The 16,086-nt window shown below is 47.7% G+C and overlaps 1 protein-coding gene across 1 annotated transcript; it reads left to right on the top strand.

Annotated features, from left to right (window-relative positions):
• The first annotated feature begins 8,205 nt into the window (after positions 1–8,205).
• LOC137760560 (cytochrome P450 4B1-like) lies at positions 8,206–15,819 on the top strand. The gene is made up of 12 exons (XM_068537531.1): positions 8,206–8,225; positions 8,483–8,607; positions 8,775–8,856; positions 9,386–9,535; positions 9,645–9,699; positions 10,590–10,672; positions 10,978–11,110; positions 11,218–11,391; positions 12,180–12,370; positions 12,566–12,639; positions 14,057–14,300; positions 15,675–15,819. Exons 1-12 carry the CDS (start codon positions 8,206–8,208, stop codon positions 15,817–15,819), a joined length of 1,476 nt encoding a protein of 491 aa, XP_068393632.1.
• The last annotated feature ends 267 nt before the right edge of the window (positions 15,820–16,086 follow it).

Below are 16,086 nucleotides of genomic sequence, written 5' to 3'. Positions count from 1 at the left end.
ACCTTAATGTCAGAGGGTACAATCATGAGCTCAGAAGATGGAACCTCAAGCCACAAAGGATTATTCCCAGGCCTGAAATATAATGACATTTGCCCTGCTGAATTTTGAAATTGCTACAAACCAGAGACTCCTTTCTTCTCTTGTCTTCCTTATGGAATAGGCATGTCTATAACTCTTATACCGGGCTTTGTCCCCAACTTACTTTGGGAACAGATAAATTGTTTTTTACTTTCACAGGGCCAGATATTTAGGGGAATTTTGTTCAAGGATGGCTTATACCCAGGGTCTCACCCATACCAAAGTGAGATGATTTAGGTAATTAGACTGAGACTTTTGAGCCCATGATATTTCCATGAGACTTTGGACTTGAGTTGATGCTATAAAGGATTGAGGTTTTGGGGATTATAGGATGGAGTAAATGTATTTTGCAAGTGGAATGGACATGAATCTTTGGGAGACAGAGGGCAGACATTGGTAGGCTGAATAATGACACCCAAAGATATCAGATTCTAAATCTAGGACCCTAAATCTAAATTTATTTTCCAATAAATATTACCTTATTGGAAAAAATGGTCTGGGAAAATGTGATTACATTCAGAATTTTGAGACTGGGAGATTGTCCTGGATTATCAAGGTGGCTCCCAGATTAAATCATTTGTATCCCGATAAGAGGGAGGCAGAGGTAGTTGTAACACACATGGGAGATGATCATGCGAAGACAGAGTGAAAAGAGATTTGAAGATGCTGACTTTGAAGAATGGAGATATGTGGCCATAAGCCAAAGAATTCCAGCAGCCACCAGAAGCTGGAAAAGAAAGGGAATGAATTCACCCTAGAGATTCCAGAGAGAGTGTGACCCTGCCAATATCTTAATTTTGGCCCAGGGATACTGATTTCACACTATGGCCCCAAGGATGTTGACATATTAAATTTATATTGCTTTAAGCCACCAAGTTTCTGGTAAATTGCTACAGTTGCCCCAGGAGACTAATATAGGTAGGATAGTAATCCTTTCTCTGAATACTTCATAGAATTATTCATTCAGTCAGTCATTAATTCACCCAAAAAATACTATTTTTTGAGTTCACAGTTTAGTGCCTATAGGCAGAGAAATAAATTAGTACAATAAAATATGATAAAGGATTTCCTGAAGGAATGAATAGTAGGTGTAGGCAACCTAGGGAAAGAGATAATTAAAAGATAAAGGGTCTTACTAGCTGAACGGACACAAAAACAGGACCCATATATATGCTGTCTACAAGAGACCCACTTTAGACCTAGGGACACATACAGACTGAAAGTGAGGGGATGGAAAAAGATATTCCATGCAAATGGAAATCAAAAGAAACTGGAGTAGCTATACTCATATCAGATAAAATAGACTTTAAAATAAAGAATGTTACAAGAGACAAGGAAGGACACTACATAATGATCCAGGGATCAATCCAAGAAGAAGATATATTGTAAATATTTATGCACCCAACATAGAAGCACCTCAATACATAAGGCAAATGCTAACAGCCATAAAAGGGGAAATTGACAGTAACACAATAATAGGAGGGGACTTTAACACCCCACTTTCACCAATGGACAGATCATCCAAAATGAATATAAATAAGGAAACAGAAGCTTTAAATGACACATTAGACAAGATGGACTTAATTGATATTTATAGGACATTCCATCCAAAAACAACAGAATACACTTTCTTCTCAAATGTTCATGGAACATTCTCCAGGACAGATCATATCTTGGGTCAAAATTCAAGCCTTGGAAAATTTAAGAAAATTGAAATCATATCAAGTATCTTTTCTGACCACAACGCTATGAGACTAGATATCAATTACAGGAAAAAATCTGTAAAAAATACAAACACATGGAGGCTAAACACTACACTACTAAATAACCAAGACATCACTGAAGAAATCAAAGAGGAAATCAAAAAATGCCTAGAAACAAATGACAATGAAAACACGACAACCCAAAACCTATGGGATGCAGCAAAAGCAGCTCCAAGAGGGAAGTTTATAGCAATACAATCCTACCTCAAGAAACAAGAAACATCTCAAATAAACAACCTAACCTTACACCTAAAGCAATTAGAGAAAGAAGAACAAAAAAACTCCAAAGTTAGTAGAACTAAAGAAATCATAAAGATCAGATCAGAAATAAATGAAAAAGAAATGAAGGAAATGATAGCAAAGATCAATAAAACTAAAAGCTGGTTCTTTGAGAAGATAAACAAAATTGATAAACCATTAGCCAGGTTCAACACACAAAAAAAGGGAGAAGACTCAAATCAATAGAATTAGAAATGAAAAAAGAGAAGTAACAACTGACACTGCAGAAATACAAAGCATCATGAGAGATTACTACAAGCAACTCATGCCAATAAAATGGACAACCTGGAAGAAATGGACAAATTCTTAGAAAAGCACAACCTTCCAAGACTGAACCAGGAAGAAATAGAAAATATGAACAGACCAATCACAAACACCGAAATTGAAACTGTGAGTAAATATCTTCCAACAAACAAAAGTCCAGGACCAGATAGCTTCACAGGCAAATTCTATCAGACATTTAGAGAAGAGCTAACACCTATCCTTCTCAAACTCTTCCAAAATATAGCAAAGGGAGGAACACTCCCAAACTCATTCTACGAGGCCACCATCACCCTGATACCAAAACCAGACAAAGATGTCACAAAAAACGAAAACTACAGGCCAATATCACTGATGAACACAGATGCAAAAATCCTCAACAAAATACTAGCAACCAGAATCCAACAGCATATTAAAAGGATCATACACCATGATCAAGTTGGTTTATCCCAGGAATGCAAGGATTCTTCAAAATATGCAAATCAATCAATGTGATACACCATATTAACAAACTGAAGGAGAAAAACCATATGATCATCTCAATAGATGCAGGAAAAGCTTTTGACAAAATTCAACATGCATTTATGATAAAATCCCTCCAGAAAGTAGGCATAGAGGGAACTTACCTCAGCATAATAAAGGCCATATATGACAAACCCACAGCCAACATTGTTCTCAATGGTGAAAAACTGAAACCATTTCCACTAAGATCAGGAATAAGACAAGGTTGCCCATTCTCACCACTATTATTCAACATAGTTTTGGAAGTGTTAGCCACAGCAATCAGAGAAGAAAAAGAAATAAAAGGAAGCCAAATTGGAAAGGAAGAAGTAAAAGTGTCACTGTTTGCAGATGACATGATACTATACATAGAGAATCCTAAAGATGCTACCAGAAAACTACTAGAGCTAATCAATGAATTTGGTAAAGTAGCAGGATACAAAATTAATGCACAGAAATCCTTTGCATTCCTATACGCTAATGATGAAAAACCTGAAAGAGAAATTAAGGAAACACTCCCATATATCACGAATAAAATACCTAGGAATAAGAGGTCAAAAGACCTGTATGCAGAAAACTATAAGACACTGATGAAAGGAATTAAAGATGATACAAACAGATGGAGATATACACCATGTTCTTGTATTAGAAGATTCAACATTGTGAAAATGACTATACTACCCAAAGCAATCTACAGATTCAATGCAATCCCTATCAACCTACCACTGGCATTTTTCACAGAACTAGAACAAAATATTTCACAATTTGTATGGAAACACGAAAAGCCCAGAATAGCCAAAGCAATCTTGAGAAAGAAAAACGGAGCAGGAGGAATCAGGCTCTCTGTTTTCAGATTATACTACAAAGCTACAGCAATCAAGACAGTATTGTACTGGCACAAAAACAGAAATATAGATCAATGGAACAGGATAGAAAACCCAGAGAAAAATCCACGTACATATGGTCACCTTATCTTTGATAAAGGAGGCAAACATATACAGTGGAGAGAAGACAACCTCTTCAACAAGTAGTGCTGGGAAAACTGGACAGCTACATGTAAAACAATGAAATTAGAACACTCCCTAGCACCATACACAAAAATAAACTCAAAATGGATTAAAGACCTAAATGTAAGGCCAGACACTATAAAACTTAGAGGAAAACAGGTAGAACACTCTATGACATAAATCACAGCAAGATCTTTTTTGACTCACCTCCTAGAGAAATGGAAATAAAAACAAAAATAAACAAATGGCACCTGATGAAACTTAAAAGGTTTTACACAGCAAAGGAAACCATAAACAAGATGAAAAGACAACCCTCAGAATGGGAGAAAATATTTGCAAATGAAGAAACTGACAAAAGATTAATCTCCAAAATATACAAGCAGTTCATGCAGCTCAATATCAAAAAAACAAACAATCCAGTTAAAAAATGGGCAAAAGACCTAAATAGACATTTCTCTAAAGAAGATATACAGATTGCCAACAAACATATGAAAGGATGTTCAACATCACTAATCATTAGAGGAATGCAAATCAAAACTACGATGAGATATCATCTCACACCGGTCAGAATGGCCATCATCAAAAAATCTAGAAACAATAAATGCTGGAGAGGGTGTGGATAATAGGGAACCCTCTTGCACTGTTGGTGGGAATGTAAATTGATACAGCCACTATGGAGAACAGTACGGAAGTTCCTTAAAAAACAAAAAATAGAACTACCATACGACCCAGGAATCCCACTACTGGGCATATACCTTGAGAAAACCATATTCAGAAAGAGTCATGTGCCACAATGTTCATTGCAGCACTATTTACAATAGCCAGGACATGGAAGGAACCTAAGTGTCCATCAACAGAGGAATGGATAAAGAAGATGTGGCACATATATACAATGGAATATTACTCAACCATAAAAAGAAACGAAATTGAGTTATTTGTAGTGAGGTGGATGGACCTAGACATTGTCATACAGAGTGAAGTAAGTCAGAAAGAGAAAAACAAATACTGTATGCTAACACATATATATGGAATCTAAAAAAAAAAGAAAAGAAAATGGTTCTGAAGAACCGAACCTAGGGGCAAGACAGGAATAAAGACGCAGACGTAGAGAATGGACTTGAGGACACAGCGAGAGGGAAGGGTAAGCTGGGACGAAGTGAGAGAGTGGCATGGACATATATACACTACCAAATGTAAAACAGATAGCTAGTGGGAAGCAGCAGCATAGCACAGGGAGATCAGGTTGGTGCTTTGTGTCCACCTAGAGGGGTGGGATAGGGAGGGTGGGAGGGAGACAGAAGAGGGAGGAGATACGGGGATATATGTATATGTATAGCTGATTCACTTTGTCATACAGCAGAAACTAACACACCATTGTAAAGCAATTATAATCCAGTAAAGATGTTAAAAATACATAAATAAATAAATAATAAAAAAATAAAGGTCAAGGCTTTTCCCAGTTTTGTGGGTAATAAAAAAATTAAAAAATAAAAATAAAATAAAGAGGTCTTGGAGGATGGATAGGAGAATACCAGCTGGCAACGCTAGAAAAATTTTAATGTATTAGCAAATCCATGGATATCATCCATCAAAAAGCCAGGGATGAGGACACCATCTTCAACCCAACACTTCTCTCACTTTCCTCATGATTATCTCCTTCGAGGTCATATCCAAGACCCAAAACACAGAAAGTAAAAAAAATATGCATTTCAGGAAGAATTCCTTGGAAGGCATCCTCCAAGGGGCCCCATTTCCTACAGACCTGCTCTTCCACCTATTTACCTCTTACTCCCAGCACCCTCCTCCTTTGCCCGTCCTCGTGACAGCTGATTCATTACACAACCCATGAGGCCAGAGTTCTTTTCTTTCTCCCCTAAATCCTGGGCTGGGTCCAAACTCCAGGGCATGTAACCACTTACATTTATTCCTCTCCACTTTCCCCCAGCTCTGTGGTTGCTCTCCATCCCCCTCTGGGCCCCCCTCCTCCCCCCACCCCCCACAGGGACTCTTGGACTCTGACTCTTTCCCTTACTTGGCTCAGCACCAGCTTTTCACCCACAGCATAGGGGCAGTAAGGGAAAGACCTTTGAAGTAGGAGAGCCTGGGTTTGAATTCTGGTTGTACCTCTTTCTTTCCCTCCCTCAGTCCTCGGCTTCTTCTATATAGTTGGGCTCACAATGCTCGGTAATAGTGAACACTAGTGAGCACTTCCTATGTTCTAGGCACTGAGCAAAGCCCAGTATATGGTTTCTCCTACAACAACCCTACAAAACTGATTTTTTAAAAAAAAATCCCCATACTCTAGAGGAGAAAACTAAGGCACAAAGAGGTTAGCTGCTTGCTCAGGGTCACTCTCTTGGTAAGAAGTAGAGCCAGGATTCAAACCCAGGGAGTCTAGCTCCAGAGACTTTGCTGTTAACCATGAACGTAGAGAGATGACTAATGGGTTGAGCCTCTGTTCCATACATGACAGCCCCCTAATTTTCCACGGGCGTTTCATGCTTCATCTGTTTTCCAGTGTTTCCGCGTAGCAGGAGAGTGTTTCAGGTTATCAACTCCATGTACTGGTATAAATGCAAGCCTCACTATCCAGGGCTGCTTTTGTGAGAAAGAGTTAGGCAAACCATGTGCTTAGATGGAGCAGTCATGGAAAAGGATGTTTATGGAGACTTTTCAATGAGCTTATAACAAAGTGATCAAAGCAGACTGTACAACTCTGTAGCGTATGAGCTAAACTCAAAAAAACTGTGTCATCTGTGGTCAATATTTATTAACCAATAAATATTTTTCCCATTCATTTGGTACCCACACAACCCAACCAAGGACTCCTTGAAGGTTGTCACTAGGCGTTCTACGTCCTTATACTTTCTATAGCCTGGACCAGAGGACTGTGCCTACTGATGATGCCCAAAAAATACTTACTGATTTGATGAACAGATGAAGGAGGGACAAGCACAGCTTTGCACTGGTTAGATCATCATCTTCAACAGACTAGGGTCAGTTTTGGGTGTCATATTTTAAAAAGGAGATTAATGTTTTTATTCCAGGATGCTTCCTGATTCAGTTTATAAGCAACAGAAAGGCAGAAGAGGGGATGTAGTCAATTCCCAAGGCAGCAGCTTGAAACGATTACTGCTGTGGGGAGATCACTACAGGCACTTGTTTCCTGTGCTTGAAAAAGTTGGGTTTGATGCTGATGCAATTTATCATATCTTGGATTACTTTTACTCTCCTACAAAGACTGTAACTTCCAGGCAAAAGTTTTTTAAACCTAAATATTTGCTTGCTTTCCTCATCCAGTGGAAGGCACAGAACTATTCTGTTTGTTTTCACCTGGGTCAATCTATATCATCACTTTTTACCTGGAATGAGATACAGAAGTGATTCTGAGAAAGTGAGGTATCTTACTCCGTACCCTGCACGACGCAGGCAGTATAAGCAGGAAAGGGTTAAAACTATCTCCTCAACGTTTGCATAGTGCTTATACTTTCCAAAGCACAATCACAATGACTCTTCAATTTACCAGGTGTTATTTACCTTGGTTTATGGACAAGAAAACAGGGCCAGGGATGTCAGTTGACTTTTCAAGGCACAAAGCAAGTAAGTGTCAGAGTTAAGACCATCACCTCAAATTTCTAACTCCAGGTTTGCCAATACATGGCTCTCACTCATTTTGTAGCTACTTGCTATGTGCTGGCATGGTGCCAAGTGCTTTCTCTATCATGTCTCTTCATCCTTTCAATACTCTGTCCTAGAGCACACACCACCCTCCGGACAATCTCTCCAACCTTATCTCAGGCCACTGTCCCACCTAGTGGCAGCTCCTGGGAGACACCATACTTTTTCCTACTCCAGACTCTGTGCTTGCTGTTCCCTCTACCTGGAATGCTCTTCCCTTACTCTTCATACAGTCAGCTCCTTATTACCCTTCCGGTTTGACCTTGAATGTCCTCTCCAGCAAGAGCCCATCCTAGGTCACTCTATCTAAGCAGGGTCTCCCCTTAATCTCTCTCCCAGTGCTGTGTTTATTTCCTTCTTAGTACTCACTACTTTCTGCAATCTTTTTACTTTGTTGTTTACTTGTTTATTATCAGTCTTCCCCCCATAGAAGGAAAGGGCAGGATCATGTTTCTCTCATTCCCCTGAGACAGGGCTCTGCACATAGCAGGTCCTCAATAAAAATGTGTTGCATGACATAACGGGGCTGGAATCAAGGTGGTTTCTGTATTGAACAAGAAGCTGGAATTCTCTTTCTAATGAAAAACTTTGATGCTGAAAAGAAATCTCTTTCTGGCTACAGTGGAGGTAGGGGGTTGATGGCAGGCACCAGATGGAAGTAGGTTGACCAGTTTGGGGTTGCTGGGCTCACCCAGGAGCAATAAGAAGGCGGCTTGGACTTAGAGCAGTGGCTATGGGGCTGGAGAGGGGACTGAGCCCAGAGATGTGTAGGACAGGGTGACAGGGTGGGAGGGGGGGTGCAGGAGGAGGGAGTGGGCGCTCCCTGGGCCTTCCTGGGCAGCCTCCTCTCTTCCCTGTTGGCCTGGCTGGTGACGCTGGGTTCCCAAGTGGCCTGGCCTTCTGTTGCCATTTCAGATCCAGCAGATGGGGAGACTGGACAAGGTGGTGTCCCTACGCCCACCCATTCTTGTTGGGAGAGTTCTTTGGCTTCCTGAACATCTATGACCGTGACTACACCAAAGCTGTGTACAGTCGAGGAGGTGAGGGCTCCTGGGAGAAGGTGGAGCTTCCTGAGAGCAAAGGAATGATGTGGGGAGGGGTCCTGGGCCTGTGCCCTAAGTCTAGGCAGCTGAGGTCCCCATTTCCGGAGGTTTCCTACCGGAAATCCCCAGTCCCCGCTTGACCCAAGCTTCTCTTTCTCCTGCAGACCCTAAGGCCCCAGATGTGTTTGACTTCTTCCTCCAGTGGATTGGTGAGTGGGCACCTGCCTTTTCTGCCCTTGGTGCTGGGTGAGCAGGTGCCTTCCCTGTCCGGACCTCCCTGCCCAGTGTCCACTCTGGTAGTTGTTCCATCCACTGGACCACCCGGCCCCCAACTGCCTATGCTAAGCTCAGCTGCTCAGTAGGAAATGCGGGAGGAAGCAGGAGAGCTCCAGGCTGCCAGGGAGGTGGGTCTCAGGCACCTTCTCCTGCCAGAGTGTCTCTTCCCTAGAGAGGCAGGGCAAAGGCTCTGGACAATGCGTCCCTGTGAGGAACAGCTTCCTGGAGGAGGTGGCACTAGAGGTGATCCAGGAGATTTTATTGGTGGCGCTGGTTGGGGCCAGGGCCTGAGGAAAGGAGTGGTGGCAGGACCCAGGCTGGTGTCACCAGAGGCTGCGAGGCTGGGTGGCTGGAAGGCAGAGCTGGGTTGGGATGCGAGGCTGGGCAGGGAGGACGGGGGTGGGGTTGGGTGAGTTGGCTGTGCTTGGCCCCCGGGCTGCCAAGGATGGGGCAGGATTGTGTGACCTGACCTGCCTGCCCTCTCCCACCCCTTCCCCAGGGAAAGGCTTGCTGGTCCCCCAGGGAAAGGCTTGCTGGTTCTCCAGGGGCCCAAGTGGTTTCAGCATCACAAGCTGCTCACACCTGGCTTCCCCTATGACGTGCTGAAGCCGTACATGGCCGTGTTCGCCGAGTCCACACGTGCTATGCTGTGATCTCCCCGTGCCAGTCTCCTGGAAGCTGCGCTGCAGGGCCAGTTTTCCCTGGGGGAGGGCAGTGAGGAGAATTGCTGAGTTCCCGAGGCCCGTTTCTGTGTGCAGTAGCTGTGTGAGCCTTGCCCTGCCTGACACCTGCTGCGGGCCGGGTGTGGGCCGGGTGCTGACCAGGTGCTGAGGCTCCAAGTGGCCAGGCAGCCCCGGCCCTTGTCTCCACCAGGAGACCCAGTCCTCCCTCTTCCCAGATCAAAGGGCCTCTGTGAGACCCCAGTAAAGCTCCTACTGTAGCAGATTTGAGGGCTGCCTGTACTTGAGAGTATTAGGAAGACCTTCCATATCTAAAAAGTGTCTCCTCATTCTCGGCCTAGCACAACTGCCTGAAATAACGTCAAGTGCAACTCACCTCTAAAATGGATGCCAGGGGATGTCCCTGGCGGGCCAGTGGTTATGACTCCGTGCTCCCAATGCAGGGGGCACGGGTTTGATCCCTGGTCGGGGAACTAGGATCCCGCATGCCGCATGGCGTGGCCTAAAACATAAATAAAATTTTAAAAAATAAATAAATAAAATAAAATAAAATATAAAATAAAATAAAATAAAATAAAATAAAATAAAATAAAATAAAATAAAATAATAAAATGGATGCCAGGCATCAGGGGTCCAGCTCAGAGTCTTAGGGCTGGATAATCCCCAGACGTTACCCAGGCTGGTCTTTCCCTTTGCAGGAGGCTCCTCCCCAGTATCACTGCAGGCCTGACTTACACACAGGCTGTGCTGGGGAGCTCACCACCCCTCGGCCCTCCTCTCCCCTTACACACAGCTGCCTGGCTGGGAAGAAGTGTCTGTGTGTGCTGGGCGAGGCTGCCTCCTGGTTCTGCCCTCTGAGCCTGAAGCCTCTCCCCTCCACCACCCCCATAACAGCAGAATGGAGGCCAGGCTAGGGACGGGGGGTGTGTGGTGGGAGGACAGCAGCGGGTCCTGGAGGGCAGGTGTCGGGCACCCAGCCTGGCTGGCCTCTCTCCCTCATCTCCTTCCATCTCTGGGTTCTAGGACAAGTGGGAGGAAAAGTCCTGTGAGCATAAGAGCTTTGACATCTGCGGTGTGGGCCACATGGCGCCGGACTCGCTCATGAAGTGCACCTTTGGCAGAGGAAAGAGCGGCCTGGGCCCTCGGGGCTGACCGCAGTCTCCACCCAGGCTGGCTTGGTGGGGCGAGGTGGCAGGACTCCCGGGCCCTGGTCTGAGAGGAGATAGGGTCCTGCCCTAGGGAGCCCAGCTCAGGTGGAGCCGGGCCTTTCCCATGGCTCTGGTGGGAGGCTAATGGCAGGGAGAGGATGGGCAGAGAGCGCAGCGGCTGGGGCTGGATTGTGGAATGGAGCCGCGCGGGGGCTCTGCTGGGGGTCAGTGTCTGAGCATCGCTCCCTCCCTCCGCTGTGCAGGGACAGGAGCTACTGCCTGGCGGTCAGCGATCTCTCGCTGCTGATGCAGCAGCGCTTCGAGTCCTTCCAGTACCACAAGGACTCCATCTACTGGCTCACCCCGCAGGGCCGCCACTTCCTGGAGGCCTGCCAGGTGGCCCACGACCACACAGGGGGGACCTTCCTGCACGGCCCACCCACTGGGAAGCCCAGGGTCTAGTCTAGCTCCTCCCAGCCCCTGGGGGACCCGTCCCACTGCAGGACATCCGTTCCCCCTTCGGGCAGAGGGCGGGTCCCCAGGCAGTGACACCCTGTGCTCCCAGCCCAGACCAGGTCATCAGGGAACGGAACGCCACCCTGCAGGACAAGAAAGAGTGGGAGAAGATCCAGAGCCGGAGGCACCTGGACTTCCTGGACGTTCTCCTGGGGGCCCGGGTGAGTGCACAGTCACCCACCCCGACCTGAGAACTTGTCCCACACGGGTCTTCAGACCGTCCTCCTGGGACAGGGTTCACTGGACAGCAGCAGGAGCTAAGCATTTTCTTCCTCTTTCCCCAGCACCTACGACCTGCTTCTTGTCCCATGATACATATCAGCAAAGGCTCAGAGGTGGGAAGGGGCTGGCTGTGGCTGGCCGTGGCACTGGGGAGAGATGTAGTGGCAGGGATGCTGGGTCACATGCCTGAAGTCCCATTCCAGACTTCTAAGACTCTGAAGAATCTTAGCACCCTCGAATCTTACAAGCTTAGGCTTTATACATTACTTATTCATTCATTCACTCATTCAGTTGGTCCTTTATTCACTCACTCCACAAACTCACTGAGCCCTACCCTGGCTTAGTGTCCGTGCTAGGGACGGAGATGCTGAGAAAGCCCTGGCCTTGGCCTCCAGACGCTCACAGTCTAGTGCAGGAGACAGGAGGTGGACATTGACAGACCTCTTCCTCCTCCCGGTGGTATTGTGTGTCAAGTGAGCCAAGATGACAGGGCTGGTGAAGTCACAGTTCACTTGGCCAGAGGGGTCAAAGAAGGCTTCCTGGAGTAGGAGGCATCCAAGCTGTGCTTGGGAGAACAGATAGGAATCTAGGGGAAGGTCCTCACCCCCAGTCTGAAAACGAGCTTTCCCTCCCTCCCCCAGACCTTCATTTGACAGCTACTGTTATGAGGTCTTGTTGGAACCTACCTCAGATGCCTTGGGCGGTCCATTGTGCCTTTCTGACCCAGGATGAAGATGGGATCGAGCTGTCAGATGCAGACCTCCGGGCCAAGGTGGACACGTTCATGTCTGAAGGCCATGACACCACCACCAGTGGCATGTCCTGGTTTCTCTACTGCATGGCCCTGTACCCCGAGTGCCAGCATCATTGTTGGGAGGAGGTGCGAGAGATTCTTGGGGACCGGGACTCCATCCAGGGGTGAGTGAGGCTGTGGGTGAGCCCCGTCTGTCCTGCTTCCCGGTCCCAGGGAAGAGCTGTGCTTAAAGGGCCACCCTGGAAACCAGGTGACGGCAGGTAGCCCTTGTCCTCTTCCCCTTCAGTGCTGTGGCTTTTGGGGGGAGCTATGCGTGGACACAGCCCTGAGCCCTTTCTCTCACAGCGGACCCTTTTCAGATGGGAGTCGTGGAGAGAAGGTGGGCAGCAGGAGGCTGACCTGTGTTCCGGCTCCCTCTGCTGGCAGAAGCTGAGTACCCTTCTGGGTTCCTGGACAGAGCAGGGAGCACGGGGAGAGAAAGGTTTGGAAACGGAGGATGCACACAGCTGGGGTAGCCGGGGGAGCGGATTCCCTCCCACCTGCCTTTGGAGGGCCGTGTGCAGCCTCTAGACTCCTCTGATGAAGGAGAAAAGGCTGTTTCCCAAACTCCATCACTTAAAAACTTTCAACTGTTTTCCGTTTCTTGGTTCAAGCTTGAGCTCACTGACAGGACACTGGTTGACGCTGACCTCTCGTGCAGAATGAGCTTTGGCAATCTCCCACGGGCCCCTCTCCCATCTGTGCCCTCTGCCCCCTCTCCCTTCCTCCCCTCAGGCCTTTGAGTCCTGTCACCTTTCTCTCTTTCTCACAGGGCTAGGCACACAGCAGGGGCTCCGAAAATGCTCAGTCGAGGGGAGACACTTTAGATTCACTGAGGGAGACTGACTGAGAACTCCAGGATCCGGGTGAAGTATGTGTGGTTTTATTGGTCGGACGCTGGAAACCTCCCAGGGTGTCCGGCCGTGTGCCAGGCGCTCTCTGGGGTGTGGGTGAGAAGGGGGAGGAGCCAGGATACTGCCCTCGGGGAGTTTTTAGAAAGACAGACTCACAGAACCAAAAAGCTAGAGAAAACCACAGAATGGGGTAAGACTGAGTGGCCCCGTGTTGAGAGCAGAGGAATCAAAAGGGGTGGGCCTGAGTTGGCTTCCTAAGGAGGCGTGAAACTCAGATAGGCAAAGGGGGAGAGCTGGGCCCTCCAGGTCGGGGAACAATGTGAACACAGCCTGGGGGCAGGGAGTTGAAACATTTATTTAATTTTCATTTCATTGCATTTCAAACTTGAAGCAACTTAAAGGACACCTATTCAATGAAATGTAGAACACACATGAACAATGAGGACCAGGGGGTAAACCCTAGAGCTGGGGCTCTGTAATAAGTTGTTGCACAGTAGTTATAGTTGGACCACATTTGGGTCTGAGCTTCCTAGTGGCAATATATTCCTATATATAGAAAATTACTCACCCCCCTCTGAGTTTGTCACTGTTTATGCATTTCTTGCTTCATTTGACCAGTGTATATCAGCCCCTGTTCCTCTCCATTCCAGCTCCCCAGGGAAACCAAGCAGAACCTAAAGAGCTGTCCCTTGTGGGGTTTCTGTGGGGTCCTGAGAGACACAGGAGTGACCTTGTCTTTGATGGCCGGGAGCACATACACCCCTAGGGTCCTGTGCTTTCCCTTCCTAGCAATGCAGGTGAAGGAGGGAAGGAGAAAAGTGAAGCTGGACCCCTGGGTCCGAGTGGCCAGCCTATGTCCAGCCTGGCCTGGACACTTGCAGCACTCGTGTCCCTCTGACTCTCGGGTGTGTGATGGTGGTGAAGGGAGGAGCTGGGGCTGGGCCCGCCTTCCCGCAGGACCTGTTGCTCGCAGCCCGGAAAGGCCTGGCTGTATTGCTGGCAGCGATGATCTGAGGAAGATGACCTACCTGACCACGTGCCTCAAGGAGAGCTTCCGCCTCTACCCCGCCGTGCCCCAGGTGTACCGCCAGCTCAGCAAGTCCGTCACTTTGTGGATGGTCGCTCTCTACCTGCAGGTGGGATGGGGTGGATTCGGGGTGGAACCGGAGTCCTTGCGGGTGCTCTCTGTACCCTCGCACCAGTGGGGAAGCACCCAGGCTTTGTGTTTGGCCTGCGTTCAAGTCCTAGCTCCATAAGGTAGGGGTAAATCCCTCTACCTCTAAGCCTCTGCTCTCTCTTCTGTAACTGGGGATGAGAAGGGTCCCTGCCTTACTGGGTTGTTGTCAGGAGTAAAGAGACAATATTCGTCAGGGCTGTCATGTACCACCATGCAGGTTGGGCCCTGAACAACTTCAGGAGGCATCATTCACTTAGGGTATGATGCTGTGCAATGTACAACCTGTATAACCGTGTGTGGTAGATTTGTAAGGAGTGTTTAATGCTGGATCTGACACATAGTAAGCACCAGTGAACGGTAGCTGTCACTGCTGATAGCATAATATCATGGACGAGTACTTCCCTTGAGAGTCAGTTAATGGAAAGCAGAAAGTGTGTGATAGTCCTTGTCTGTCCTACCTCGTGGTGGGGTGCATCAGTCCTTTTTTCCTTTTCCATTCTACAAATGTCTGTGGCAAGTGTTGTGCTCAGTGAGGGGGCGACAGGAAATAGGTGTGGCGATGATCAGAAGCACTTTGATGTGTTGAGGGTGGTCACGGACTCTGTGTCACTGGCAGTGCTCAGGGAGGGGCTGGTACCCAGTTAGGGGGACGCTAGGGGATTCTGGCCCTGTGAGGAGGTGGGCCTGGCTGCCTCACGACCACCTGGTCACCAGGCCTCTGCTCTGCCCACAGGTAGCCTGATTTCTCTGCACATCTATGCCCACCATAGGAATAGTGCAGTGTGGCTCGACCCTGAGGTACGCCATCCCAGCGCCCAGAGGTCGGATGGGCTGGGTGGCTATGGGGTCAGCCTGCCCTAGGACCTGGTAGGTATTTAAGCAAGGCCTGTCCCCTCAGGTCTTCGAACCCCTGTCCTTTTCCCCTGAGAATGTGGTTGGATTTTTGCCTTCATTCTCTTCTCTGCTGGGCCCAGGTAAGGAGAGCCTAACATCCCTGGTCCTCTGCACTAGGGAGGTGAGGATGGAGGATGTCGTTGGGGAGGCATCTTTTGGGGGAACTCTGGGATGAGGGGGACCATGCTGGGTGTGCGGTGACCCTGATGCAGGGGAAGTTCCAGGGACCTTCCTCCTACCATTAGCATAGTCTTGTCCTTGGCAGGTGGGGTGGGTGAGTCGTTCCAAGAGAGATCCCCTAAGCCACAACCCACAATGTGAACCTACCTGGTCTGGGACCCTCACCATACTCCCAGGATCTGTTTCTTAAGCCCAGGTCAATCAATCAATCAGCCAGTTATTCATCCAAAAAGAGTTACTGATTTCTGCTGGCCACTTAGAGCACTGGTTTCCATCACTCTGGACACCCCGTCGCCTGATGTCATTTTGTGCTGCTCATCGCAGGAACTGCCTCGCACAGCAGTTTGCCATGAACAAGATGAATGTGGTCACAGCCCTCTGCTTGCTCTGTTTTGAGTTTGCCCTGGACCCCTCAAGGCCACCCATCCAGATACCCTGCGCTCCAAGAATGGCATCCACCTCCACCTGAAGCCGCTGGGCCCCGGCTCTGAGAGTAGGGCCCCAGCCAGCCCAGGTTGTGGCCTCTCCCTGGGTGCTGCCGTCTCCAAGCTGGTTTGTAGAGTAGCTGTGTTCCCTTGTCTTCTGCAGGCTTGTGGATTAGAGGGGAATAGGCACCTGCGTAGCCAGTCACCTCGAGGGCAGTGCCATGTAAACATGTGTGTCTATAAATGCTTACTATGCATGTGTTCCAGAGCTCACTCAGTCATTCAACAAACATATAGTGAACACCTACTTG

This window comes from Eschrichtius robustus, chromosome 3 (assembly GCF_028021215.1).
Source record: "Eschrichtius robustus isolate mEscRob2 chromosome 3, mEscRob2.pri, whole genome shotgun sequence".
Lineage (NCBI taxonomy): Eukaryota > Metazoa > Chordata > Mammalia > Artiodactyla > Eschrichtiidae > Eschrichtius > Eschrichtius robustus.
The sequence above is the reverse complement of the archived record's forward strand: the minus strand, read 5'-3'. Positions and strand labels throughout refer to the sequence as shown.

Excerpts from the sequence above, each read along its gene's own strand:
- LOC137760560 (XM_068537531.1), top strand. The coding sequence starts at position 8,206 with ATGGCAGGCACCAGATGGAA. Across the intron at positions 8,226-8,482 it reads ATGGCAGGCACCAGATGGAA|ATCCAGCAGATGGGGAGACT; the intron begins GTAGGTTGACCA and ends TTGCCATTTCAG. Across the intron at positions 14,301-15,674 it reads CTCTCTGTACCCTCGCACCA|GAACTGCCTCGCACAGCAGT; the intron begins GTGGGGAAGCAC and ends TGCTCATCGCAG.